This window comes from Gossypium hirsutum, chromosome A05 (genome assembly GCF_007990345.1).
Source record: "Gossypium hirsutum isolate 1008001.06 chromosome A05, Gossypium_hirsutum_v2.1, whole genome shotgun sequence".
In the NCBI taxonomy this organism is placed as follows: Eukaryota; Viridiplantae; Streptophyta; class Magnoliopsida; order Malvales; family Malvaceae; genus Gossypium; species Gossypium hirsutum.
Genome location: NC_053428.1, coordinates 30287690 through 30313297, shown reverse-complemented (window position 1 = coordinate 30313297; position 25608 = coordinate 30287690). Strand labels below are relative to the sequence as shown.

Here is a 25608-nt window from a genome sequence, read left to right as displayed (position 1 = left end):
CATTTATGGTGAATGGTATATTTTCCATTTTGGTCCCCCTTTCTTTTTATTAATCTATAATTCTACTTTTATCCCTTATTCAATTTAGCCCTTTTTCCTAATTTCTCTTAATTAAGCTAAATTCACTTAATTAAAGCCTAATTAAACACACAAATAGCCTCACAAATATTCCTAATAAATATTTACGAACTCGATTCACTAAGACGAAGGTCCTATAACTCGCTTTTCCGGTGCCCGTGAATTTTGGCTCATTACAGAAGAAGAAAAAAAAAAAGAAAATAATAGAAAAGAGAATCGGGAAAAAAAATAAAAAGAACTCATCTTAGCTTAGTCTGGTTCAAGTGGTTCGGGTTCATCTCTTGATGATCTCAATAGTCAAAAGTTAGCCATTGACTAGGGAAGTAAGATGAGGTTGAAAACATCAATGGCCAAAGAAGACAACCTGAACTCATTGAAGAAGTAGTAGCGGTTGGTGATGGCTAAAGGTTTTTTAAAAAGAAAAAAGAAAAAATAAAGAAAAGAATAGAAGTGATAAAGAAGTAGAGAAAGTGAAATAGTAAGTAGAAAAGAGATCACCTTTGGTACCAGTGGCATGTGAGGGTGAGTTGAAGATGGTGAAACATTGTGTATGGTTATTGATGAGGGGGTTAAAGGGTGTACTGCTGAGAGTGAGAGAGGGTCCAATTGTTTCTTAATAGAATTTGTTGAATTTTTTAGTTTTATGATCAAGTCGATAGAATATGTAAAAATTTGAGGGCTAAATTTATTATTAGGCCAAAAAAAAAGTCCACATCAACTTTCTAACTCTTAGCTAACGAAAACCGACGAGAGAGTGACTATAATAGTTAATTTCAAAGAGTTGAATGACTAAATTGAAAAAATTATTTGTTGAACGACCAAAGCAGAACAAAATATATAATTGAGTGACTATTTTTATACTTTATCCTAAAAAATCAAATAATATGCATTAACATAGCAAAAATCAATTAAATTAAACCATAAATTTGAACCTCATTAGTGATCTACGTTTTTTAACCCAACATAATGATAAGAGGGTCCATCCAAATAATTAAAGCCCATAATATAATTTCCCCTAAAATGGGCAATTTAGGGTTTTAAACTCCCCGAAGTTGTTAGGCCTTTTAATGCCATTTTAGGAGGGGATTTAAAAGCTAGGTCTTGAATGGTACCACCTTGAAGTTCAATTTAGAAAAAAATTTCAGACCAATTTACAAAACAGTAATTACTTTAGTTAATGTTTTGTCGCTCTTTTTTCTTTTTTGTATAATTGGCGACAATGGGTTGATCATGATCGAGATTTGGTCGGATTCTTTTTTTGTGGACTCAAGGGCATGTACTGCATTCCCTACAAGTAACTGTTTTTTAACCACAAATAGATATATCATATATGAACCAGGTAAGTTGAAAATGTGGATTTAAATATCTTCAAATATTATTTTATTTATAAAATAAATTCAAATAATATTTAATTTTGGATATTTACAAAATATTCAAATATTATAAAAAAAATGCTGATATTGACTCGCTAATCCGACATCAAAATACTAGTTACGTATGTAAAATAAAGAAAAATGAGCCTAAGATATTGGCAACATGTTTGGTTGGGAGGCTTATAAATAGATTCCAGCCCAATTCGGTGGACCAACCACCAAACATTAATTTGGTTGCCCTTTTCAATTTTTGCCCTCACCACTACCTAGAGAATGAAGAACCACTACAACCATCATCTTCTCCCTCGGTTCATGGGTAAATTTTTTTTTCAAGCTCAGCTCTTATTTTTCCATTTTGTGTTAGTGCCGGCGCCATTTTTGGTTTCATTTTCTCCCAAATTACAGTTCTTGTGTTAGTGCCGACACCGTTTGTGGTTTTATTTTCAAGCTAAGCTCTTGTTTTTCCATTTTGCATAGATTCAAGATATGGGTAAGCTTCCTCCTTCTTTTATTCTTCGTTCAGTTGTTAATGGTGGAAGCCATCTTTCTAATTTCCACTCTTTTTCTTCTTCTTCTTCAAACAACATTGCTACCCACATCAAAGGCTTAAGTAAGAAACCCATGCCTGTTAGAGGAAAGGGAAAAAAAGATGATCGCTTCGATATTGTTGATGATGCTTTAATTTTGTTCAATAAGATGATAGTCAAGTACTCAAAACCTTCAATTGTGTAATTTAATAAATTATTAGGAGCCATTTTTAGGATGAAACATTATGCCATTGTTGTTTCTATGCATAGACAGATCGATTTATTGGGCGTTTCCTATAATTTCTATTCTTTGAACATCTTAATTAATTGCTTTTTTCAATTAGGTCAATTGATTTTGGGTTTTCTGTTTTGGGGAAAATACTGAAGTTAGGTGTTGAACCTAGTGCTGTAACTTTTTCAAATTTGATTAATGGGTTTTGTAATCAAAGTAAGATTTCTGAGGCAGTTAGTATATTCGATGAAATGACTGAAAGAGGGTATCAACCTCATTTGATTGTTTACAGTACAATACTTAAGGGGTTGTGTAAGAGCGGTAATACTGATAGAGCTGTTGGGTTTCTAAGGCTGATGGAAGGCAGAGGTTTTGAACCCAATATTGTAGCATATAGTACCATCCTTGACTGTTTGTAAGAATGGGTTGTTAAAGGAGGCTCTTGATCTCTTATCTGAAATGAAGGTTAAAGGCATTAAACCAAATATCATTACTTACAGTTGCTTAATTCATTGTATGTGTGATTCGGGCCAACAGGAGGAGGCAACAAGGCTTTTGAATAAAATGGCGGATAACAATATTTCACTTAATATTGTCACATATACTATATTGATTGATGCACTTTGCAAGGAATGAATGATTTCTAAAGCTGTAGAGACCATTGACATGATGAGAAAGCAAGGGTTGAAAAGGATAAAGCTAGAAGAGTTTTACAGTTGATGATTGAAAAGGGTTGTGCACCTAATGTAGTTACTTACAGCACGATGATCAATAGATATTGCAAAGGTAAAAGGTTAGATGAAGCAATGGAACTCTTTCATGAAATATCTCAAAATAGACCCTTCTGAATATAGTCACACAAAACACTCTAATGCAAAGTATGTTTCAATTAGGGAGAGTTTCAACTGCATGTGAACTGTTTACAAAGATACTTGCTTCTGGACAAGTTCCAAATCGAGTGATCTGTTTGATTTTGTTGGATGGCTTATTTAAAACAGGTAATCTAATTTTTTCAAGCAATGCAAAAAAATGGGTTGGAACTTGATATTGTCCCATATACTATCCTAATTGATGGGTTGTGCAAAGCTGGGCATATTGAAGTTGCCAAGGAATTATTTCGTCAACTCTCAGACAGTGGTTTAAAACCGAATGTTTACAAATATGGTGTAATGATTAATGGACTGTGTAAAGAGAGATTGCCAGATGAAGCATACAGGTTTTTTGGGAGCATGGAAGATAATGACTGTTCGCCTAATAGTTGCTATTATAATGTAATGGTTCAGGGGTTACTTCGAAACAGCCATACCTCAAAGGCAATGCAACTTCTTATGAAAATGGTTGGCAAGGGCTTTTCTGCAGATGCATTCACTACCAACTTATTTATGGATCTCATCGTACATTCTAATAAATCAATCTTGCTTTGAAATGTTTCACAAATTGTGTAAAGATCATCACTTGTAAATGTGAATCAATTTTTACATAACCATTGTATAGTTATAAAAGATTCTGGACACTATAATGAGTTTTAGTGTCTATTTTCAATATTGTTGATTTTGTTCTGACTTGCGTAGTGAGTGGGAATGGTAATATTAAGAAATTAGGGGAAAACCAATATTGCTTGTGGAATTTTTTTTTTTGCAGTATAAAGTAAAAAACTTTATTGGCAGAAAACATACGGACCGTTGGCATTGAAATCAGTAGGAGTATTGTCTCTGAAGTGCTAATTCAACAATTCAACAAAAGTTAGAAATGACCATTCAAGAAAGTGCTCTAAAATTATATCCAACATTATCTGAAGTAGAAGGTTTAACTGAGGATGAGCGCTGTTGCGCATTGAGCAAAATTTCTAATCATCCAATGCAAACGCAAATTCCAGATCATCTAAAATTATATCCAACATTAAATTATTTGTTTCACTAATGATATTTTAGCACGTTAAATATGTATTGTAGTCTAAAAATAATAAAGTAGATTATATATTATTTTTATAGTATTATATATTATGATTTTTTAATTCATATAATAATTATATTAAGAATTTTATTAAATTATATATTATTTTATTAAATTATATTTAATAATAATTATGTTAAAATTTGGTTAAACTATTCATTATTTTTATTAAATTATTTTTAATAATACTCTTATTAAAACTTAATAACAATAACAATAATTATCTACCTACAAAAAATCTGCTAAGGGTATTTTGGTCATTTTAGTTTTTTTCCTTATGCTATTACAACATCATTCCATTCAACCAAACACAAGAATACTATTACAGTTCTCTTCCATTCCATTCAACCAAATAGTTGAATTACTGATTACAGCTCTATTTAATTACAGCCCTATTCCATTATAGTGAACCAAACGTACCCTGGATATTTCAAGCGGAGATCCCTTTCCATGGAGCTAGGATGTTGCTTTCAAAACAGAACCGTAATGTTCTTTTAATAATCTTGTTGTAACTATTTTTATTACATCGACTTTTCATCTGAGAAATATTAAGGCTAACTGTGTAGCTTTTAAATTTCGGGGTTATGAATGGTTTGAGTTATATATGAAAATTTTAACCAAAATAGAAAGTTATATATATAAAAGGATATACATTTAATAATTTAGATAAATAAGAGGAAGTGGGTTCGAGTGTATTGAAGTGTATTATTCTCCTATTTAAGGGTTGAGGAGGGGTCATAGGTAGTTCTAAGCATTGTATAAAAATCAAATATGATTAAAACCTATAATGAGATTATTAAAAGAAAATTAAATCATCCCAACATAGCTAGTGAACAAAGTGGTAGATTCGTAGTAGAAGTTTCCATCAACTGAACGGTCAAATTGTGATTGAGTTTATACTTTTTAATTTTTGAGTTGAATTTTTTTTATTTTTAAATAATTAAGTGTAAGAATAATATTTGATACATTTTCAATTAAATATTTAGATTCTATAAGTAAAATTAGGGGTTGGCAAATGTCCTCTAAGATATAGTAAAATATAAAAAATATATATTTTTGAAAAGGGGAACAAATTGTTTTAAGCTATGATTGAATTTATATTTTTTAGCTTTGAGCTCATTGACCACAATTTATTTTATTGTTTAAAAATAATAAAATATAATAATATTTAATATATGGTCAGTGAGTTTTTAGACTCTATAAATAAAGTTAGGGGTTGTCAAGGATCCAATAAGATATAGTAAAATCATAAAATAAATGTTTTAAAAAAAGAGACCCAAACTGTTTTAGGCTGTGATTGAGTTTATATTATTCATCTTTGAGATGATTGAGTTTAATATATTTTATTGTTTAAAAATAATAAAACATAAGAATAATATTTGATATATTATCAATAGAGTTTTTAAACTCCATAAGTAAAGTTAGGGAGTTAACAAGTGTATAGAGTATAGTAAAATATTAAAATATATATATTTTAAAAAAAGATACCCAAGTTAATTTTTTAAGATTGCTTGGGAAGTAAAAGAAGTACACTGCTAGCATACCAAATACTAACCCTAAAATATAACTTTATGTTAATGATTATATATTTTATAATTAAATTTAAATAAAAATAAAATTTTAAATAATAAAACAAATCATTTGGGTGAGTTAGACTAAACTCGAACTCAAGCTCAAATCTAAAATTTGTTTTAGAATCAATCCTCTAAATAGTAGTGTCAAGACTTTGAAAAAAAGAATAATAGTAAAAAAACTATGGGTTAACCAATCACAACAAACAATGATTAGTTATATTGGCTGTACAAGGAATTGATGGTATGATAGATAGGGGTGTAAATAAGCCGAGTCACACTCAAATATTGGCAAGCACGAGTTCAATATCTCGTTTCAAAATTCGAGCCCGATTGAACATCAAAATTTAGGCTCGAGCTCGATTAAGTTTGTCTATCAATTTTTGTACGTAAGCTTGAATTCAAGCTTGATTAAGCATGTTTGTATATGAGACAGAGCTGATTTTGCTTTCTAGTTGCAATTGGAGCTGACTAACTACAAGAGTAAAAATTCAAGATGGAAATAAAAGTTGGTTACATAGTTTCAAAACTTACTACTTATGCAAAGCTTTGTCTAGAGTGTAATCCACGATCAATCTACTACAAGATGTGATTAAGTTCACTAAGTTACAATTTGACTATTATACATTAATTAGATCATTCGCCCCACTAAAACTTTCTCTTGGAAGTTTAGTTACAAATTAAACAGAAAAAATATTTTGTTTATAGCAAATCTATACCAAAATAAGTTACTCAACGAACAAGATAAATGTTGTCAATCTCATATCTAAACAAGAAACAAGCTTAAAAATTCAACTGGTGTGAATTTTAATCTCCTTGAATTGTGATTGTGTATATCTTCAATATGGAATAAAATAGCACAGATTTTCTAGGAATAATCCTTTAAAGAAAATGGATATTTTTAATTAAAGAAATTCAATCACATCGAAAGTCTTCAAAAAGCTCTTACTTGACTTGATTTCCTTCACATTCCAATACAATAAATGAACAAATTGCGGTGGAAAATCCTTCAAGATATGTATTAAACAGTGCAAGGTTTTTGGATTAAAAGAATGCCAACATATATGGCAAGTTGTACAACAAGTTAGATGCAAGTTAAGTTGCAACAAGAAAGTGTAATTGGCATTAACAATATATAAGCTTGAACTCGTTCGTAATTAAACTTTTTGTATATAATAAGGATAAAGTTATAATTTCATGATATAGAAATATATTCAAATGAAAAGTTTGATTCAATCCAAATTTATAGTAGTCAAATTTGGTTTGACAAATAGCTCGAGCTACTCAAGCTTGAGCTTGACTCAATAATTATTGTTGACACATTTAATGGTAAAAAAGATTCTATGGCTATTTTTGTGGTTAAAATAGTGGCAACAACTTTAGGTATCGTTTCATTGCCTTGTTTATTTTAAGAGTTGACAAATTTAGAATAAAAGTATTGGACTATATGTTGTGGAATTATTTGGACGAATTAAAGCTTAAAACATGAAGACCAATTGCCTTGAAATTGAAGACTGGAAAATTAATTTCTTTCGGATTAATTCAAGTTACTTGTGGAACAATTAAAGACATTTTGTATAGTTGAAGACTTTAGATTACACCGGGACCCTTATGGAATTATTATCTTATGCCGATTTTTAGCTTTACTTTATCGAAAAGTGATTAGATTAAAACTCTTATATAAAAAAACCTTAAGCTTTGTGTAGGTTAAAATAGACCGAGAGATTAAGAGAGCACAAATTTGTTCAAGTTAGGAACGTTTTTATGTGTGCATTGCATCTGTAAATAATTAAGAGAGTCTCTTAAGTTGTAAAACTAAGCTTTCAAGAGGTATGCTTAGTAGGAGAGTGATCTATTCTTGTATAATAGTGAGGCCACTAAATTGGTGAGTGTTAGCCTAGTGTTAGGACTTAAATTATTAGTTGTACTATGAGAAAGACAGTGGATCATTGCTCTGGATAAGGCCTCGTGGATAAATTGAGGTTGAACTGCGTAAACAATCTTAGTGTTCTTTATTGTTTTCTCACTTTTGGTTTCGTGGTTGAAATTGTGGCCACAGTTCCAAGCACTATTGTATCCACAATTTATGTTTTTCAAAGCAAGTACCCCTTGTTTGTACAACTACCAAAATTAATTTAAGTTTTTCTTGAATTGAATTTTAGGACAAAGTCAGAAAATTACTTTAAAAGAATCAGAGATAAGCCATAAATTATAAATTATTGGAGGGGGGCAAAATATAATAAATCTACCATTTTTGAGAGGCCAAGGCCACAGCCTCCCCCTTTTATCTTTGTCCTCCTCGAAGTTGAATATATTACGAAAATGAATATCTCATTTACATACGGATGTTTCATACTATTACTGTGTTAAAATCAATTATTAACAAATTAGTATAGAATTACTAGAGCCGATAAATTTTTTTATTTTAAAAATAGTTATAATTAATGATCCTTCAACCTTAAATCTTGAAATTTCGTTTTAAAATAAATGCAATTAGATCAAATCCTCATTTTATTAACCTTATTTAATTTTTGTTTAACATTAAAATCAATATTTAAGTTAAAAGCATATTTTTCATTGAATCAATCAATTGGTCTAATTTTACCATTTCAATGCAGATTTCATCGAATCAATTTATCTAACTATCAATAATAATAAAAAAAATCAATTGTCCAACATCAACAAAATCTGCATTATTCTTCTTAAAAGAAAGCGTATTATGATTTATGAGATGCAAATTTGCAATTTTTCAATATAATTATTAAATTATTTATAAATTTATTATACACTTCAACATCTACAAGTTACAGGACAGACCGCAAACATTTAAAACCATCGATTGGGTTTCGTTGATGGGTCTAGTTTTGAATATTTTCCTCTATTTTTATATTTGTATATTCATACCTGGTTGATATTTTATATGTACTTACTTTCTTTTGTGTCAAAGGAAGAAATCCAGCTCATTATTGTGAATGTGTGATAGGATCCAACGTGGGGAGACCTGCCAGTTCACCCATTTCTTTTTCTCATACTACAACAAATTCCATCTTCATATTTAACTCAAAAATTCCTTTACATTCCTATATTAATAATCAAAAACTGGTAATTAACCGATGATAGATGATTTAATTCTCGTATTGAATATGAAGTCAATTTAAAATTTTTTGGTAGTATCTACCTATCAATTAGAAGGTTGGTTTTCCAAAAGCGTTGTGATGACTAAAACTCAGGGGCTGGCTGGGCTGGGTTTACAAAGAAGCCATAATATGACAAACATGCGATTTTCCAGTAGGGAATTGCGCGTGGAACATGATAATGCTCTTCCATTAACAACTAATCCCCAATCTTTGTTTATTACGATTTGAGGAGATGAAAATGCTAGTTGAGAAGCTTTTTGAGATTTTGTTTTCAACGCTGCCGCCCCATTTCCCTCTGGTTTGTGATCCTAACTGTTATATTCTGTGCTTATGATTAGTGGCGTTTATGAACATGGGTTCATGTGGGAATATGCATCCCTATACCCATAATATTAAGCACGATTTGGTACCAAAATTTATACATGTCATGATATAAATACAGAAATATATGTCCATAAATACATGACATTTAGTGAACAAGTCCTTTGAATGATGATTAAACAACTCTGCCAGTGCGTGCAAGTCTGGTTCTTTTATATACAATATTTATTTATTGATACAACTGGTTGTTTTATATTTTCTCAAGGAAATAGGGGCCCCTATCACTATTTTTATTACACTTTAAAATAAACTCATCTATAAGTAATCACCAATTTAATTTGTTCTATGTTTGGTCAAACACACCAAATCATATAGAATAATATATTTCTTTAAATCCCAATTTGTTGTTATTATTATTATTATTATTACTATCTGACAGGTTAACATTATGAAACTAAAAATCAAGATATATAGCCACAATGAAATTCACAATGAACAGTAAGGGACCAAGGGGTATTGATTGTGGAGTTGGGAGGGTATATTAATGCAGAGACAGTGAAGGACAGGCTTGAGTGCATACAGTCACGGAGCTGTCATTCTTATTTTACCAACCCAACTCTCTCCCTTTCCCCCACTTTCAACATCTCAAGTAGGACTATAGACAGCAAATTAACGTTAGCAGCTGTCTGGTCTCTCCTCTCTCTCTCTCTCTCTCTCTTTCTCTCTTACAGCAACCACAACAATCAACCAACCAACCAACCAACCAACCAACTTCCATAACATCTTTTAAAGTAAGCTTCATCCCATTCGCAGACCATCTTCAATGATTCATTTGTTGTGAGCTTATAGAGTGGGGGCGGCGCCTTTGGAAATGGATAAAGAGACAAGAATCGTAAAGCAAACATTAGCAAAAGTGATGAAGATCATCAACCGGAATTGCAGAAGCTTCAGCTTGTTACTACATCAATCTTGTCAACTGTAAATATAAATCCGATAAAGGAAAGTTACCCATTTGTTTTTGTTTTGCTTTGTTTAAAAAGGCAATGACGGCTGCTTATCCATCTTACCGATCACCATTCGGTGACACGACGTTGACGAAAGTGTTTGTTGGAGGATTGGCTTGGGAGACACCCACCGATGACATGCGTAGGTATTTTGAACAGTTTGGAGAGATTCTTGAAGCTGTTATCATCACTGATAAAATAACTGGGAAATCTAAAGGATATGGCTTTGTAAGTATCTTTTCTCTAATTAATTTCTTCTTATAATATATATGTATAGTTCATTAAGATCACTGCATTTCTGTAGGTTACTTTTCGTGATCCAGAATCAGCTAGGAAAGCTTGTGTTGATCCAAACCCTATAATCAATGGAAGAAGAGCAAATTGTAACATTGCGTCACTTGGAAGGCCTACACCTTCACCTCCACGAGGTTGATCAACTTTTCTTTTCTTTTTTTCTTTTTAAAGTATTTCCGCCAGAAACCTTTATTCGAAACATATAATGAATTGGATATGGTGAATTCATATATGCAGGAAGCATTCAAGGTAGCAATCCTTATCAGGTTGTTGGACAGCAAGGTGCACCATCTTATAGTGGAGTTGCAGCACCACTGCCACCACCTCCACCTCCGGCTCCGGTCTTTTATGCACCATACGGGTATGTACCACACATTGTTTTCATTCAAAGTGATCCATGCCTTCAACACATTTCTTTTTTTTTCTTTTGCTTATAGATATGAATATTAATCAATTTGGCAAAACCGGTAAATTTTTCAGAAAGCATGGCTTTGCTTTGTAGGGCTCAAATGTGTATATCAAAATGGTCCCCCAAATGATGTTTAGATATATGAGTTTATACCAACAGCCCCATTTTTAGGCTTTTAATTAGTATGTTCAGATTTTATGCATTCTATAGTAATCTCATGCTTACCGGGTACTAATTAGAGTGTTTGATGAATTCTGTGTTTACAGGTACACAACTTACGGTCCTGAATATAGGTATCACCAAGTAAGTGATTATAATTTGTTTTTTTTTTTGTTCAATATTAAGTCAAATGGTTCATAAGCCAACAATGTTGATTGAATGGTCGCATTGCAGGCTGTCTATAATCCACAAATTCAGCAGCCACAACACTATCATCAACTTTATGGATCATCATCATCATCATCAATGGGCTCCCCATATTATTATGGGTATTGTTTGCAACCTCCAAGAGGGACATTTTCTGCACAACGCTTCCATGGACCTTCCTATCTTTACTATCCTACTCCAATGGAGGGGTCCTCCACCAATCCTCCTCCCCCACCCTTTCCCTCTTCCTCAGGTAAAATTTTTCTAATATTATCATCTACCATCGATATTTACCGCAATGATCACGGTAGCATTCGTTACATCCATGTGAATGAGCTGTATGTATTGTTGACTTATTGCCATTGCCCCAAATGATTGATCCATAGAAAGTCATGACAGAGGAGCTAGCATTGTGTAAACTAGTAGTGATTGCATGTGGTTTCAGTATCTGGGATGATGGTTGATTCAGATTCATGGAAAATATGGAGAGCCCCACTAAACATGTTATGCACTGTGTTTTTATTTTTTTATATGCAAATGTGGAGAGCCCCAAATTACCATCATTTTTCATCCTGCCATCGTATTCTCACCCACAAATGCAGATATAATAGATAAAGTATTATAGAGATAACTTATCAAAAGATAGGTTGAGAAAAATAGTCTAAAAATATTAAATGAAAGAGTAAAATAGTTTTTTTAGTTAAAATTTTTATCCATTTATATTATTAAAAATTGACATAACTGACAGATATACATGGCGTGCTACTTGTACCGCATGTCAACTTTCAATATTTAATTTTTAATAGTAAAAATAGATAAATTTTTTGTAAATAAAAAGAAATGTATTCCGACTCTCAATCCAAGAAACTTTATTATACTTTTACAACATATAATATATATGATAACATTTTTTTCCATTTTACTAATTTTGGTTGCAGATTCTCAGACTCAACAACATACCACAACAGAAACAGAAGATGGTGCCACTACATCTGAAAGTCCAAAACCCTAAAAAGATGTTGAAACTGTATAATCTTGAGGTTCTTCAAATCACCTTATTTCACTCTTATATTTCTCAACAATTCGGCCATAGGTGACACTGCAATGCCCCCTCTTTGCAGTAAAAAGAGCGCTAATCAACCACCCTAAGCAGATTTTTTTTCCCTCTTCTTTAATTCCCAAGAAAAAAAGGCCATTAATTCTTATATTTTTTTCCCAAACTTCTCATTCTAAGTGATTCATTCATTAAGAGTTTAACACATCTTTTTACACAATTGTATGAACAGTAAAGGGAATTGGATTACCTCGATAATCATTTTTTGTTGTTGTTGATTAACAATTTAGCTCTCAACATGTTTTTTTTCGTTGATTTTAAAAATATTAGCTATATTTTGAGGGCTAATTAGGTATTAAATATTGAGTTAATGAATTATGTCATTATATTGTTAAAGAATTAACAACAATTAAAGAATGAGTGATTGGAATGTCACAAATCGATAAACGTTTGTGATATTTTTATATTTTTGTATGTTTATTTAATTCTTGTTGTTAGATAATAATATATTTTAACATTATAAATTGGGTAAATTACCATAATTAGTCATACAAGTATTAGGGTGTTCTTATTTAGTCACTTGAACAAAATTTTCAATTTAATCATTGTCCTTAAAGACATTGTATATTTTGGTCATTTCGTCGTTGAATTCCTAATGGATGCTGGCGTGATCTTTTTTATATTGGCATAATAACAAATTCAGATATCAATATTTACATGCTATGTCAATTTGATCATGATTCTAAAAAACTCAACAAATTTAACCCTTAATATTTACATATTCTGTCAATTTAGTCATCATTCTAAAAAGAATTATAAAATATTTAAAAAGTTTATATAGAAAAGAAAATACATAATAAAAAATTAAATCCACGTCCAAATCAAGGTTTTCAGGATCAGATTGGTGGTCTAATTGGTCAAATTACCAATTTGTTGATTAGTCTAGTCTAGACAATTCAATTTATTAAAAATCATAAAAAATTAAAAAAATATTAAAAATAAGTTCAACCTGTTTTTTAACCTGATTCAAGTGGTCTAGTTTAAAGTCTTTTTTTGGATTGATACCTTAACTAGTTTTCAGTCCATCTAATTCGGTTTAGATAACCATGATGCAAATGAAATATGATGATAAGATTAAAATCAATTAATTTACACTATGTTTAGATTTATAATTGTCAAGGAAAAGGTTCTTTTACTTAACTTTCCCTTTAATTTGAGGTATACAAAAATTGAATATTTGAGAGAAAGTAAGGGATAATCGCATTCCTTAATTTTTGCTTAAAAAGAAAAGGATCTTTCTTTCCTCAGCTTTGCTTTCTTTTCCTTTATATTACCTCAATCCAAACATAGAGTTATTGTAACTATAATGTGAGGTTGGCTAAATTAAGCTATATTGTTTTAGGTAATCATTTGATATCTAAGTTTGACATTTTTTAATGTGATACTTATATCTTTTTTGTCCAATATGGTATTTGCATTTGACAAAAATTAGACATTTTGGTACCCAAAAGTAATGGTGTTAACTTTTTAGTTTTTAATTTGGATTTCAATGAAGATTTGATGAAAATTCACAATTAACTAATAATATTAGCAATTAACTTTCGTAAAATCAACCCTAAATCCAAAACAAGAATTGCAACCATCAAACTGTATATAACAAATTTAACACCCCTAACCCGTATCCAACGCCGGAATTCGGTTACGAAGCATTACCGAATAACATATATCATTTGCATACATTCATACATTCATAATCAAAATCCATTCATATCAATCACATTGTCCCTTGTAAGGTCCTACAAGACCTTAAAACATGCTTAGAAGTGATTCGGGACTAAACCGATAACATTCACAAACTTTGAGAAACTTGTAAAATTTTCTAACATTTAAGGGTCACACACCCGTGTGAACAGGCCGTGTGCCTCACCCGGCTACCAAACACGCCCGTGTCACAGACCGTGTGAAAACAGGGCATACTGACTTGCACCACACGGCCGTGAACACGCCCGTGTGCCAGGCCATGTAAAATCTAATGGGGGTTACTGACTTGGATCACACCACTGACCACATGCCAAAGTGCCAGCCCATGTGCCACACACGACCAATAGACACGCCCGTGTGTCTAGGTCGTGTCAAAACTGTAGGGTATATGACTTTAATTCGAAAGGTGCCCTAGGGGACACACAGCCGTGTAACATGATCGTGTGTCACACACGGCTGAGACCCACGTCCGTGTCTCTACCCATGTGGACAAAAATAGACTATTTGTAAAGCCAATTTGCCACCCTAACCACAAGCACACATAGCAACCAAAATAGCACCATTTCAATACATCTTTAAGCAACCACAAACATGCCAAATCATACTCATATCATGACATCTATTCATAACCATTCAACCACTCAATTCCATATTCAAAACATACCAAAACAATGTACCATAATCATCAATTTGCATAACTTTGAAATGTACTTTCAATAATTTTCTATCATCTAAATAATGCCTCCCAAATATATCAATTCATCATATACAAAATATACCATAATATACCATTCCTCAAGCATTAATACACAAACTTACATCTATCCAAAATAGCCAACTCATAACCATACCAAAACAAGCCTACATATAAAGTATTATATACATCACATATATATATCTTACCAAACACAATTCAAGCCAACTTAAATGGCCATACACATCAACATTCACAAGTCAAATCTAATGGATATAATCACAACTCAAAACATATCAAATTAACACTAGCCTATACATGCCATATACCATATATACAAAGCTTCCAAAAATACCAACGAGATGATCGATAGTGTGAAGACTTTTTCTGACGATCCCAGAGTTCGAGCTAGCTTTGATGATCTATAAAAACATGGAAAGAAGACACAAAGTAAGCTTTAAAAGCTTAGTAAGCCATACACAAATAAATCATTTTATGAATCAATATCATTACCATCAATTAAGCAAAATATGAATAAGCACAATTAAAAACACATTCAAGATCACAAACCTTTCTATTAATCAATTTATACATCTCAAACATACCAATTCATCAATTATCTTCTCTTCTCAAAGCTCATATGAATTTCGTACATACTTGAATCACTTAGCTCATTCACATATTATTTCTCAACTTAACTTTGCCCGTTGAACCGTTCGGAATCATTAAGGATATTCGAAAATCACATAAGCTCGTACAATGCCATATCCCAGATATGGTCTTACATGTTAACACATATCAATGCCATTGTCCTAGACAGGGTCTTACATGAAATCGATTAACGATGCCAATGTCTCAGACATGGTATTACACGTAATCTCAATACAATGCCAATGTCCCAAACATGGTCTTACATGTAATCACATCTCGATAGCCTAATGTCATAACATTCATATCCTATACTATTCTTAGGATTCGTACGGGACTTTCAGATATCGTAACTTCATCAATTCATACTCGTACTTGCTCGTTTGACATTCGTAGCAATTCAATGATAATAAAACATATATAATTCAATTCAAATACATTTATTTGCATATGAACTTACCTCGTAATCGGAATAGACGAATTGGATCGATTACTCGATAACTTTTGATTTTCCCCGATCCAAATCCGATTTCTTTCTTTCAGAATCTATATAAATTCAAAATTAACTCTTTTATTCCTCAATTCATTCAATTTCATCCAAAGCATACAATTTAGGGATTTTACACGCTAACCCCTATACTTTCACATTTTCTCAATTTAGTCTCTATTTCACAGAATCACAAATTACACAATTTCTTTCTAATTTCATGCAAGCCAAATTTCATATAGCTTCATATCAATCCATATTTTCATTTATTTCACACATTTAACCACACATTTTAAACTTTTCACAAATTAGTCCTTTTTATGCAATTTCACTAAAAATTACTTTACAAAAGATGACAATCTATCAACAAATACTCATTTTCCATCATCAAACATTCAAGAACTCAAGCATTCATCAATGGAAATTTACAAAATCACCAAAAAATTCAGAAATTAGGGTACGGGCTCGCTAGTACTCAAAGCAACGATCACAAAAACATAAAAATCATCAAAAACCGAGCAAAATACATACCTCAATTAAGCTTATCAATGGCCGAACCCTAGAAACATGAAAAATGGCTTCTTCCTGCTTTAATTTCGAATAAGTATGATGAAAGATGAAACAAAATTTGATTTTGTTTTAATTATAATAACTTAATAATCAAATTACCTTTTATCCATTAATTAAAACCACCAAAATTCATGATATAATGCCCATTAATGTCCATTAACATTATCAATGGGTTAATAACATCATAAGGACTTCATAAATAACAAACCATAGCAAATAAACACTTTTAAATTATAGCATGCCACTTTTGTATTTTACGCGATTAAGTCATTTTTCTCAAATTGAGCTATTAAACGATAAAATTAGCTCACGAAATTTTTCACACATACATATTCACATGCTGTAAACACATTTAATAATTTTAAAATAATTTTACGACCTCATATTTGTGATTCCAAAACCACTGTTCTGATTTAGCTAAAACAGGGCTATTACAATAAATTAAAAACAAAATTAAACAAATTCACATTTAACATTAAATCACGAAATTTCAAACTTAATAATATTAAAAATTGAATTTCATCAAATTAACCTCAAAATCTGAATTAAACATTAAAAATTAATATTGATACCTTTAGTACTACAACAAAAGAAATTTATAAAGACATTTTCTTTTTAGCTTTAACAACGTTTATAATCAACACCAAAAGTTTAATAGCACAGACTTGAAGTGCCGCAAAAAACGATGCAAATTTCGGCTTTTTTACTCTGATAATATAAAAAACTAATTAAATACCAAAATTATATCCCCATGACATTATTTACCAAAATGAGGTGAAATGAACGGTGCCGAGGGGTGGAGGGACAAGGGGTGGCAATACCACCCATTTTTTTCTACTCAATCATACCTCCATTATTAGCCTATGATATGTTTAAAAATAATAATTTTTAATGATGGAGGGACATTATACGACGGTATCGGTATATAAAACAAAATACGAGACAAAATATGGAAGAAAATACGGGTAAAAATGGGTGGAGGATGCTAAACTGACTGCACCTCTTGTCCTTCCATTCTTCAGCACTGTTCATTTCACCCCATTTTGATAAATAATGCCATGGGGATACCATTTTGATATTTAATTAGTTTTTTGATATTATTAGGGTAAAAAAGCCGCAAATATCTTAGTTGACAAATATCACTATGTTTTTATTTCAAAAAAAGACCATTCAAGAAACACATGGGTATTATCCAAGAACGGGTTTAATTCATTTATATTTGCTATAGACAACTATATTCTTCAAAATTCTTCTATCATGTACATATGTGCATTCAAATTTAACAAAAGTTAAGCTTGGGTACTACTTTGGTTAACTATAACAAAATATAAGCACTTAATTAGAGAAAAAGAAAAAACCCAGGTACCATGCTGAACTTTCAATTCAAACTCAGTTTTCATTTGGTAGATTAACCCTTTATTTTTACTTAATATTGAAACAAATAAGTGGGTTAGAGGGTGAAGACTGTTCACTTGGGTAGAGAGTAGTACAATGATGTTTGGATGTTGGTGGAGAACCATAAGAAGGTCAATTGGAAGTGTGGTTTGGACAAGTGTGTACACAGTCTTGACGATGGTTGACATAACGATATTTAAGAACTTCCTACAACTCTTACGAGGCAAAGTGTTTATTGAAAATTGAGAGTTTGCCACGCGTATGCTTGAGAGTTCATGTGTAGGATACAAAAGAGATGGGTTGTCCCTTGATGAGATGTTGGTGCGTTGCAAGATATATATAGTGAGAGAGGTTCTCCCAATGAGATGTAACTATATAACAATATTTGATACACATCATCTTAAAAGTTTAAAAGTAAATCCACTAATATTCATTTAAGATAATGCACTATTATTTAGTTCACTAACAGCGCATAAAATTATATGAGTTATCCTTTAATATACAGATGGTGGAATTTTTTTTAACTCTACAAGTGAATAAAAGATCTCTATGTGTCTCATATATATTTTTATTCTTTAAAATATCAATTAAGGCCATTTGTCGTGCAACATCCCAAATTTTTTATTGGACATGTGGTGTAATGTCGGTATTGAATAAGTTAATTTACATGAAAATTTGGTAAATAAGTTAAAAAAAGGAATATTTTGAAAATAAAATGATTTAGATATGTGAATTTCTAAAAAGAATTTTAGAAGTGAAAACACGAGGAAAGGGCCAAATAAAAAATTTTAAAAAGTTTGAGAGTTAAATTGTAATTTTGACAAAATAAAAAAGTGAGTTGCTAGTTATAGATTGACATAAATATAAGTTGGAATACATATTTGCATGATGAAAATCATTTTTGGAATAATTGAAAAGTAAAAGGATTAAATTGTAAATTTCTAAATTTTACTGAGAAAATAGTAGAAGCACAAATTTTATCATATTAATGTTTTTATTATGAGCTTCAACAGAAAGATTTTCAATTTAGTATGCCCCGACCATTTATTTCTTTATGTTTTTTTTTACTTTATTCAAATTGGATTGTTGTCAAAGACAAACAAAGCAGCAACAACAATTTTAAAATTACAGCAAAGAAAATTAAAACACGTTCCATCTCTAATAAACCTGTTAATACAACAAACAAAATCTCACCACCAAGCTTTATACATTTTCACCCTATTACAACCTGCAATCACCAAGGAAAATGCCATTTCGTTACTTTTCTTTTCTGCCAATGAGAATACAATAGTTCCAACCTTTGACATATCATTTTCAATACCTGCAAAAATTGCTTGAAGAGACCAAAGTCTCATTACCTTGTTAGCACGCCAAGAAAACACCACCAATGAACCAAGTTCAATAAATAAAGAATCATCAATCTTCCATTTCATAGCTAAAAATACTTCCAGAGCAACCTTCACAGCACCAATTTCAGCCACCTCGGCATCATATGTTGCTATTGAACCAAAAAACAATGCTCTTGCTACACCCTCATTATCTCTCAAAACACCTCCACATCCTACTCTATCTTCTTTTGCAATCCTACACATATTAAACTTTAACCAACCATGTGGAAGGGCGCCAAAATGAAACAGCAGGGTTGGATTTAAAAGAATCAACCCTGCACCTTTGTGGAAAAATCCACCAAAAATTCTCCTGCAACCTAACTTCATCATAAACTGCTCTAATCCACAACAGCGCCCTCATCTTTAATTGAAAAATCAAAAATTCCATATATACTCTCCTTCTTTCAAAAACCAACCCATTTCTTGCTAACCAAACTTTCCAACAAGCTGCTGAAATTGATATTAGCCAAAAACTTTTCCTCATTTCGGCCATTTTCACGTTGATGGATAAAGCGAAAAAGTCCTCAAAACCTTCAACCTGCTTCCAAACCACTTCCCACCAATTGAAAATTTTAATCCAAAAGCCTTCAATAAATTTGCATTGAAAGAACAAGTGGGATGTGCTCTCCGGCTCTCTTTCGCACCTTGAACAGCTTATCGATATATTTTGGAGATTCACCCCTCTTTTAACTAGGAATTCCTTAGAAGGAATTCTGTCGATAGGGAGCATCTAAAGGAAACTTCGTACTCTAGGTGGTACCTTAAGTTTCTATAATTTATCGCAAGCAAAATTAATATTCGCCCCACCATCTAATATCAATAATTCAGAGCATTTTTAATAGAAAACTCCCTGTATCTATCATTAGCCCGACACAACTTATCCTCTATATCTGAAACCAACACTGTGCCACTCACCCTCTCCGCCAATTCTCTGCACATCTCTTCCTCCCTACCCAACAACGATCTAGTAAAGAATTCATTGCAATTATCTCTACAATACCTAGAAAATCTCAAAACATTAGCTATCGAACTTTCCTTTTGCCTAGCAAGATGAAATAACCTTGGAAACTCTTGCTTTAATGGTCGATTACCACACCAAATGTCCAGCCAAAACAATGTCGTCCTACCATTCCCAATCCGTTAATAGAACCAGTCCATCCCCACCCATTTAGACACTACATCGTCTTTAGAGTTTTCAACAATACCTCTTCACACTGCTGACATATCTTTTTGATGTGTTGACTTAAAACGCCACATTTGCACATTCAACCCGTATTTTTCTAAAATAACCTTTCGCCATAATGCTTCTTTTTCAATCGCAAATTTCTAGCTCCATTTAGCCAATAAAGCTTTGTTTTTTATTCCTAAATTTACCACTTTCGCTCTGTCCTTCACCTTAGGCTTACAAAAAGTATTCTAACTAATCTTAGCCATTTTCTTTTTCCCTTCCATATTCCCCCAAAGAAAATTCCTTCTAATCTTGTCGATCTTTTTATAACTGTCACAGGATCTTGAAACAAAGACATAAAGTAAATCAACAAAGAAGAAAAAACAACATTGATAAGTACAACTTTTCCAGCCCAAGATAGCGTACGACACTTCCAACCTGATAACCTCTTTCTTACTCTATCAACAATCAGCTCCCATGTGGCAATTCTCTTCGGGTTCACTCCTAACGGAATTCCTAAGTAATTGAAAAGCAAAGAACCAATCTTACATTTGCAAATAGCTGCCATTCTAAATAATGTTTCTTCTTTCACACCGAAACCCACTAAGCAAGATTTTTTTGAAATTAATACTAACACCCGAAAAGAGCTCAAAACACCTTAGAATGTACTTCGCATTGCTTACCTCTTTTTCATTAGCTCTCAAGAATAGAATTGTGTCATTTGCGAATTGTAGATGAGAAAAAATTAGGCAAGAATAACATCTTTAAAGTCTTCGATTAAACCCAACTCCACAGCTTTATCCAACGCCAAATGAAGGACTTCCGTCACTAAAATGAATAAGAATGGAGATAGTGGATCTCCCTATCGAAGGTCTTTTACAAAATCTGAATTCATTAGACGTCGATCTATTAATGATAACTGTTGCTCGCGTCGTAGATATGTATTCCATCATCCAACCTCTTTATTTTTCACCAAACCCCATCCTGAATAACACCAACTCTAGAAAATCCCACCGAGCGTAGTCATAAGCTTTAGAAAAATCTAATTTAAAAATCAGATTACCACTACATCCACCTTTTTTCTTGACTGAATGAATTTATTCATATGCTATTAACACTCTATCAAAAATCTGTCTACCTTTGATAAAGGTACATTGTGTGTCGCTTACCATATCTCCGACCATCTCCCTTAACCTTTGAGACAACACTTTTGACACTATCTTGTACAAAGAACTCACCAAACAAATTGGCCTAAAATCTACTATTTCATTAGAATTTTCCACCTTTGGAATAAGTGTGATAAATGATGAGTTGATGCTTTTCTCAAGCTTTCCGGATATGAAAAAAATCAAACATCAATCTAAACAAATCGTTCTTCACAATCTCCCAACATTTTCTAAAAAAACACAAATTAAAACCATCCAGACCAGGCGCTTTAGATTCATTACAACTCCAAACTGCCTCTTTGCTTTCTTCCATCGAGAACGGTTCCTCCAATTTCATCGACCTTTCCTTGTTAAGCTTTCTAAATTTCAAATCTAATTCCATTTTCCATCTTCTTGTTGGGCAATCAAAATGGTTTTTGAAAAAATTGAACAGCCCCTCTTTTATCTCCTTAGGTTCCTTGAACCAATGACCCCCGATTTTTCTTTTAGCTTTGATTTTAACAGCTTTATGGAAAAAAAAACACTGTTGGCATCCCTTTCCCTTAACCATGTCATCCTTGATTTTTGCTGCCAAATAGATTCTTTAAATTTTAACACTTCTCAAAGCTTGATGTTCAATTGTTTTAACTCATTTATTTCCAACTCGGCCAGCTTTCTTTGTTCGCTTGCTTCATCTATCTCCTTTATCCTATCTTTACTTTCAATAATTCTTTTTTCCAAAATATTTCCATCATCAACATTCCATTTCTTAAGAGCTCCCTTCAGTTTACACAATTTAACTACCATTTTTACTCTTAAACAACCTATTTCCAACCATTCCCTTTCAATTAATCTCATACATTCTTCTTTTTTAAACCATGCATTAACGAACTTGAAAGGTCTTGACCCCTAGTCGATAGATTCATTAACCAACAAGACTGAAATATGATCTAATATCGATTTGTTAAAACCTTGCTATTGTAAGTCCTTCAAATGAACCAACTAATCTTCCTCAATTAAAAATCTGTCCAATCTGCTACGTTTGCTATCCGGACCAATCCAAGTGAAATTTTTTCCCAATAACGGCAAATCAACCAAATTGCATCTATTAATAAACTCTCCAAACTCCTTTGCACCATTCTCAATGCCCGAACAATTTATACATTCACTTCTATTTCTCACCACATTAAAATCCTCACCAATTATCCATGCTCTACTAAATTGATTTCTCAATCCGTTTATCTCTTCCTACAGGATTTTTTTATCTGAAAGGTTGTTGGGAGCATATACGTTAATCAGAACAACCTCCTTCCCTTCAAGCACCCATTTACCTTCAACTACAATGAACCTCTTCTCATAAAACTCTACATCGACTGAAAACCTGCCCTTATCCCAAATAGTTAATAAACTCTCTGATCTTTCAATAGCAGCAGCAAATTTAAAATCAAAATAGTCATCACCCCAAATATTTCTAACTAAATCTACTGACATCGTTTCTAACTTAGTTTCTTGAAGGAAACATACATTAGCCTTAGTTTTTCTCACTAATCTATTGACAACCTCAATTTTAGTTACCGAACTCAGCCCTCTAATGTTCCATGTGACAATTCGTATATTTCAGACCAAATTGAACAATTAAAGAGAAAACCATAAAAACAAACACTCACCAGAATCTTGAAAACCCCCAGCCTTCTACCTTTGCATGCTCCCTATTACTTTCCATCAATTCTCATTATTTCTTCGATAATTACCTCCTTGTCACCTTGCACACTAAAACCCAGCCTTCTCCCTACCTCCCACGTCTTCTTCGCTTCTCTTAGGATAAATTTCCTTCTGTTGCTGATGTCTAAATCCGATAACGACAAATTTTTATGCTTTCGTCAATCTAGAAACCCCCTTTCCTTTCGATTTTCTTGCTTCCCTGTCCCTCTTTTGCTTCTCCTTCGTTATGAACATTATATCCTGAATTTCTCGCATAGATCTAATATTCTTATTCAACACTTTCTTATTTCTTTGTTCTGTCTAATTTGGAAAATTTCCTCTTCAATTTCAGATGCTGTAACTCGATCTTTTTTATTCTCTATATCTGATAAACGAGATGAAATTTGATTTAACATTGGGTTCTCTTCATTGTCTGAACACTGCATAACATTCTCATTAAAGCCCACTTTAATACCCTCCGAAATTTGAGTCTCCATCCCATTATTCTGTTCCAAGCCTACTTCATTACCCTCTGAAATTTGGATTTCCATCCCATTATTCTATTCCAAACCCAATTCCAAGCCCATATTATTTAAAACTTCAGGACCCCGGAAAGGTAAATCAACATTTACCTCCCCTCCAACAGGAACACTCATCATGTTACAAAAAGAATTAGTATCCACAATGAATGCCTCAGCCGACATACCATGCACCCCATTATCATTTCCTTCATTCTCAAGGCATGTTGCAGTAACTCCTTCAACCCCATCTTTTCATCTTCCTTCCGGTGATAATTCCAGCTCCGGTTTGTTCGTCAATTCCATTTTCGATGATGCTTCATCTTCTTTCACCATTTGATCCCCAGTTCTTTTATGATTTTCATTTGTTTTTTTCCACCAAACCTCTTTTTTTTATACGGATTAGAAATGTCTCATTGCCAACCTCCAACCTTATCAATTCTTCGAGTTTATGAACTTGTTTTGTTAAGATAAAATATCCATCTTCTCAAAGTTGTTAGCCATTGTTAGATTTTCACCCATAGCAATTATTTCTCCCAAAAAATCAACCACTCTCTTAAACATTTGGTAGTTCCAGCAATGAAGAGGAATCCCTGCAATTTCGATCCAAGCTGCCATTTCCATTACTTTAAATTTTTCTGACCATAGCTCTATATTGATGAAAAATTCTTTCAAATATGCCCAGTCTCTTTGCTTTAAGATCTCCAAAAGCTCATCATTAGGGACCTTGATTAGAAAGTATCTACCCTGAATTTTCTTGACATCCAATTCTCCAAAACCTAAACTAGCAATTCTTTCTAACAAGCTATTTGAGTTGCAGAAAGACGCCATCTACCCTACCAAGCAACGTTGTAGCTTCCATAGTTGTTCATTCTCAATATTGTATTCAACAACTTTTAATTTGTTCATCACATTGCCATATGATTTATCCCATGCCTTTCCTGATATTCCGTCCTTTTTTACTGCATCACCTCCATTTGGCTTAAATTTCTGTTGTTCCAATAGGGTCGGAAGCGTGTAAATTATTGTACTAAAAAATCACACAAAGTTCAATTCCCAGGGAAGAGAGGTGGATCACATAGATCTCTTAAATACCAAGTCTTTCCTTAGACAGAATATTCCTTCTATAGTAATTTAATAGCACAATTAAATACTACTATTATACCCTCAAATATTGAAAGAAAAATAGGACAAGAAAGAACATAAGAGATTTAACGAGGTTCGGTAAATTATACCTACGTCCTCGGGCACTAATACCAGTTGATAACTTTACTATCTCCAAAGTATTACAAACAAATAGAATTCCTTAAGAATTCTCAAATGGGAGAAGAGAGAAAACTAAGAGAGAAAGATTGGTTGGGATGAATTGAAATGAGAAATGAGAAGGCCTATTTATAGTTGAGGTTCAAGGACCAAACAATAAATAGCCCATTATCTCAAGGACCAAAAAAAATTATCCCTTGCCACTTTTCCAAAGTTGGTGGTTGTCATTATTGATTGTCTCCCATTAATGTTAATGGCAACCATTATTAATTGTCTTCCATTAATGTTAACAATCTCCATCTTGAAGATTTGATTAGGATAATCACATCTTCACACACTTCCTTCAACTCCCCAAATTCGATAAAGCTATCTTTTGTAGTGCCTACAAATGCGCTCTCGAGCGCCATACACCTGAAGGTGCTCAAATTCTCAGAATGTTAATCAAGTTCAAACAATGATTAAACTTGATTGTTGTTACCACCTTGGTCATCATATCTGCGGGATTATCTGCTGTCGGAATCTTCTGAAGTAGAATTTTTCCTTTTTCAAAG

At 32.4% G+C, this 25608-nt stretch overlaps 2 protein-coding genes and 1 long non-coding RNA gene across 5 annotated transcripts; 2 read left to right on the top strand and 1 right to left on the bottom strand.

The window, feature by feature from the left end:
* Positions 1–1606: 1606 nt before the first annotated feature.
* LOC121229036 (uncharacterized) lies at positions 1607–3752 on the top strand. Of its 2 annotated transcripts, none has more exons than XR_005926467.1 (2): positions 1607–2996; positions 3209–3752. It is a non-coding gene; the product is annotated as an uncharacterized lncRNA (long non-coding RNA). The 2 variants fall into 2 exon arrangements; XR_005926468.1 differs by having other exon boundaries at positions 1607–3003.
* A 6015-nt stretch (positions 3753–9767) lies between these two features.
* On the top strand, positions 9768–12580 carry LOC107944088 (RNA-binding protein 38). Its single transcript, XM_016877905.2, has 6 exons — positions 9768–10424; positions 10501–10624; positions 10728–10851; positions 11166–11202; positions 11293–11518; positions 12204–12580. Exons 1-6 carry the CDS (start codon positions 10236–10238, stop codon positions 12275–12277), a joined length of 774 nt encoding a protein of 257 aa, XP_016733394.1. The 5' UTR covers positions 9768–10235; the 3' UTR covers positions 12278–12580.
* A 6434-nt stretch (positions 12581–19014) lies between these two features.
* Positions 19015–19489, bottom strand: LOC121229035 (uncharacterized). 2 transcript variants are annotated; one of them, XM_041112164.1, is made up of 2 exons: positions 19196–19489; positions 19015–19102 (listed from the first exon to the last, which is right to left on the bottom strand). In XM_041112164.1, the coding sequence occupies exons 1-2, from the start codon at positions 19464–19466 to the stop codon at positions 19065–19067; spliced, it is 309 nt and encodes a 102-aa protein (XP_040968098.1). In that variant the 5' UTR covers positions 19467–19489; the 3' UTR covers positions 19015–19064. The 2 variants fall into 2 exon arrangements, with proteins under 2 accessions (XP_040968098.1, XP_040968099.1); XM_041112165.1 differs by having other exon boundaries at positions 19233–19489.
* Positions 19490–25608: the final 6119 nt, after the last annotated feature.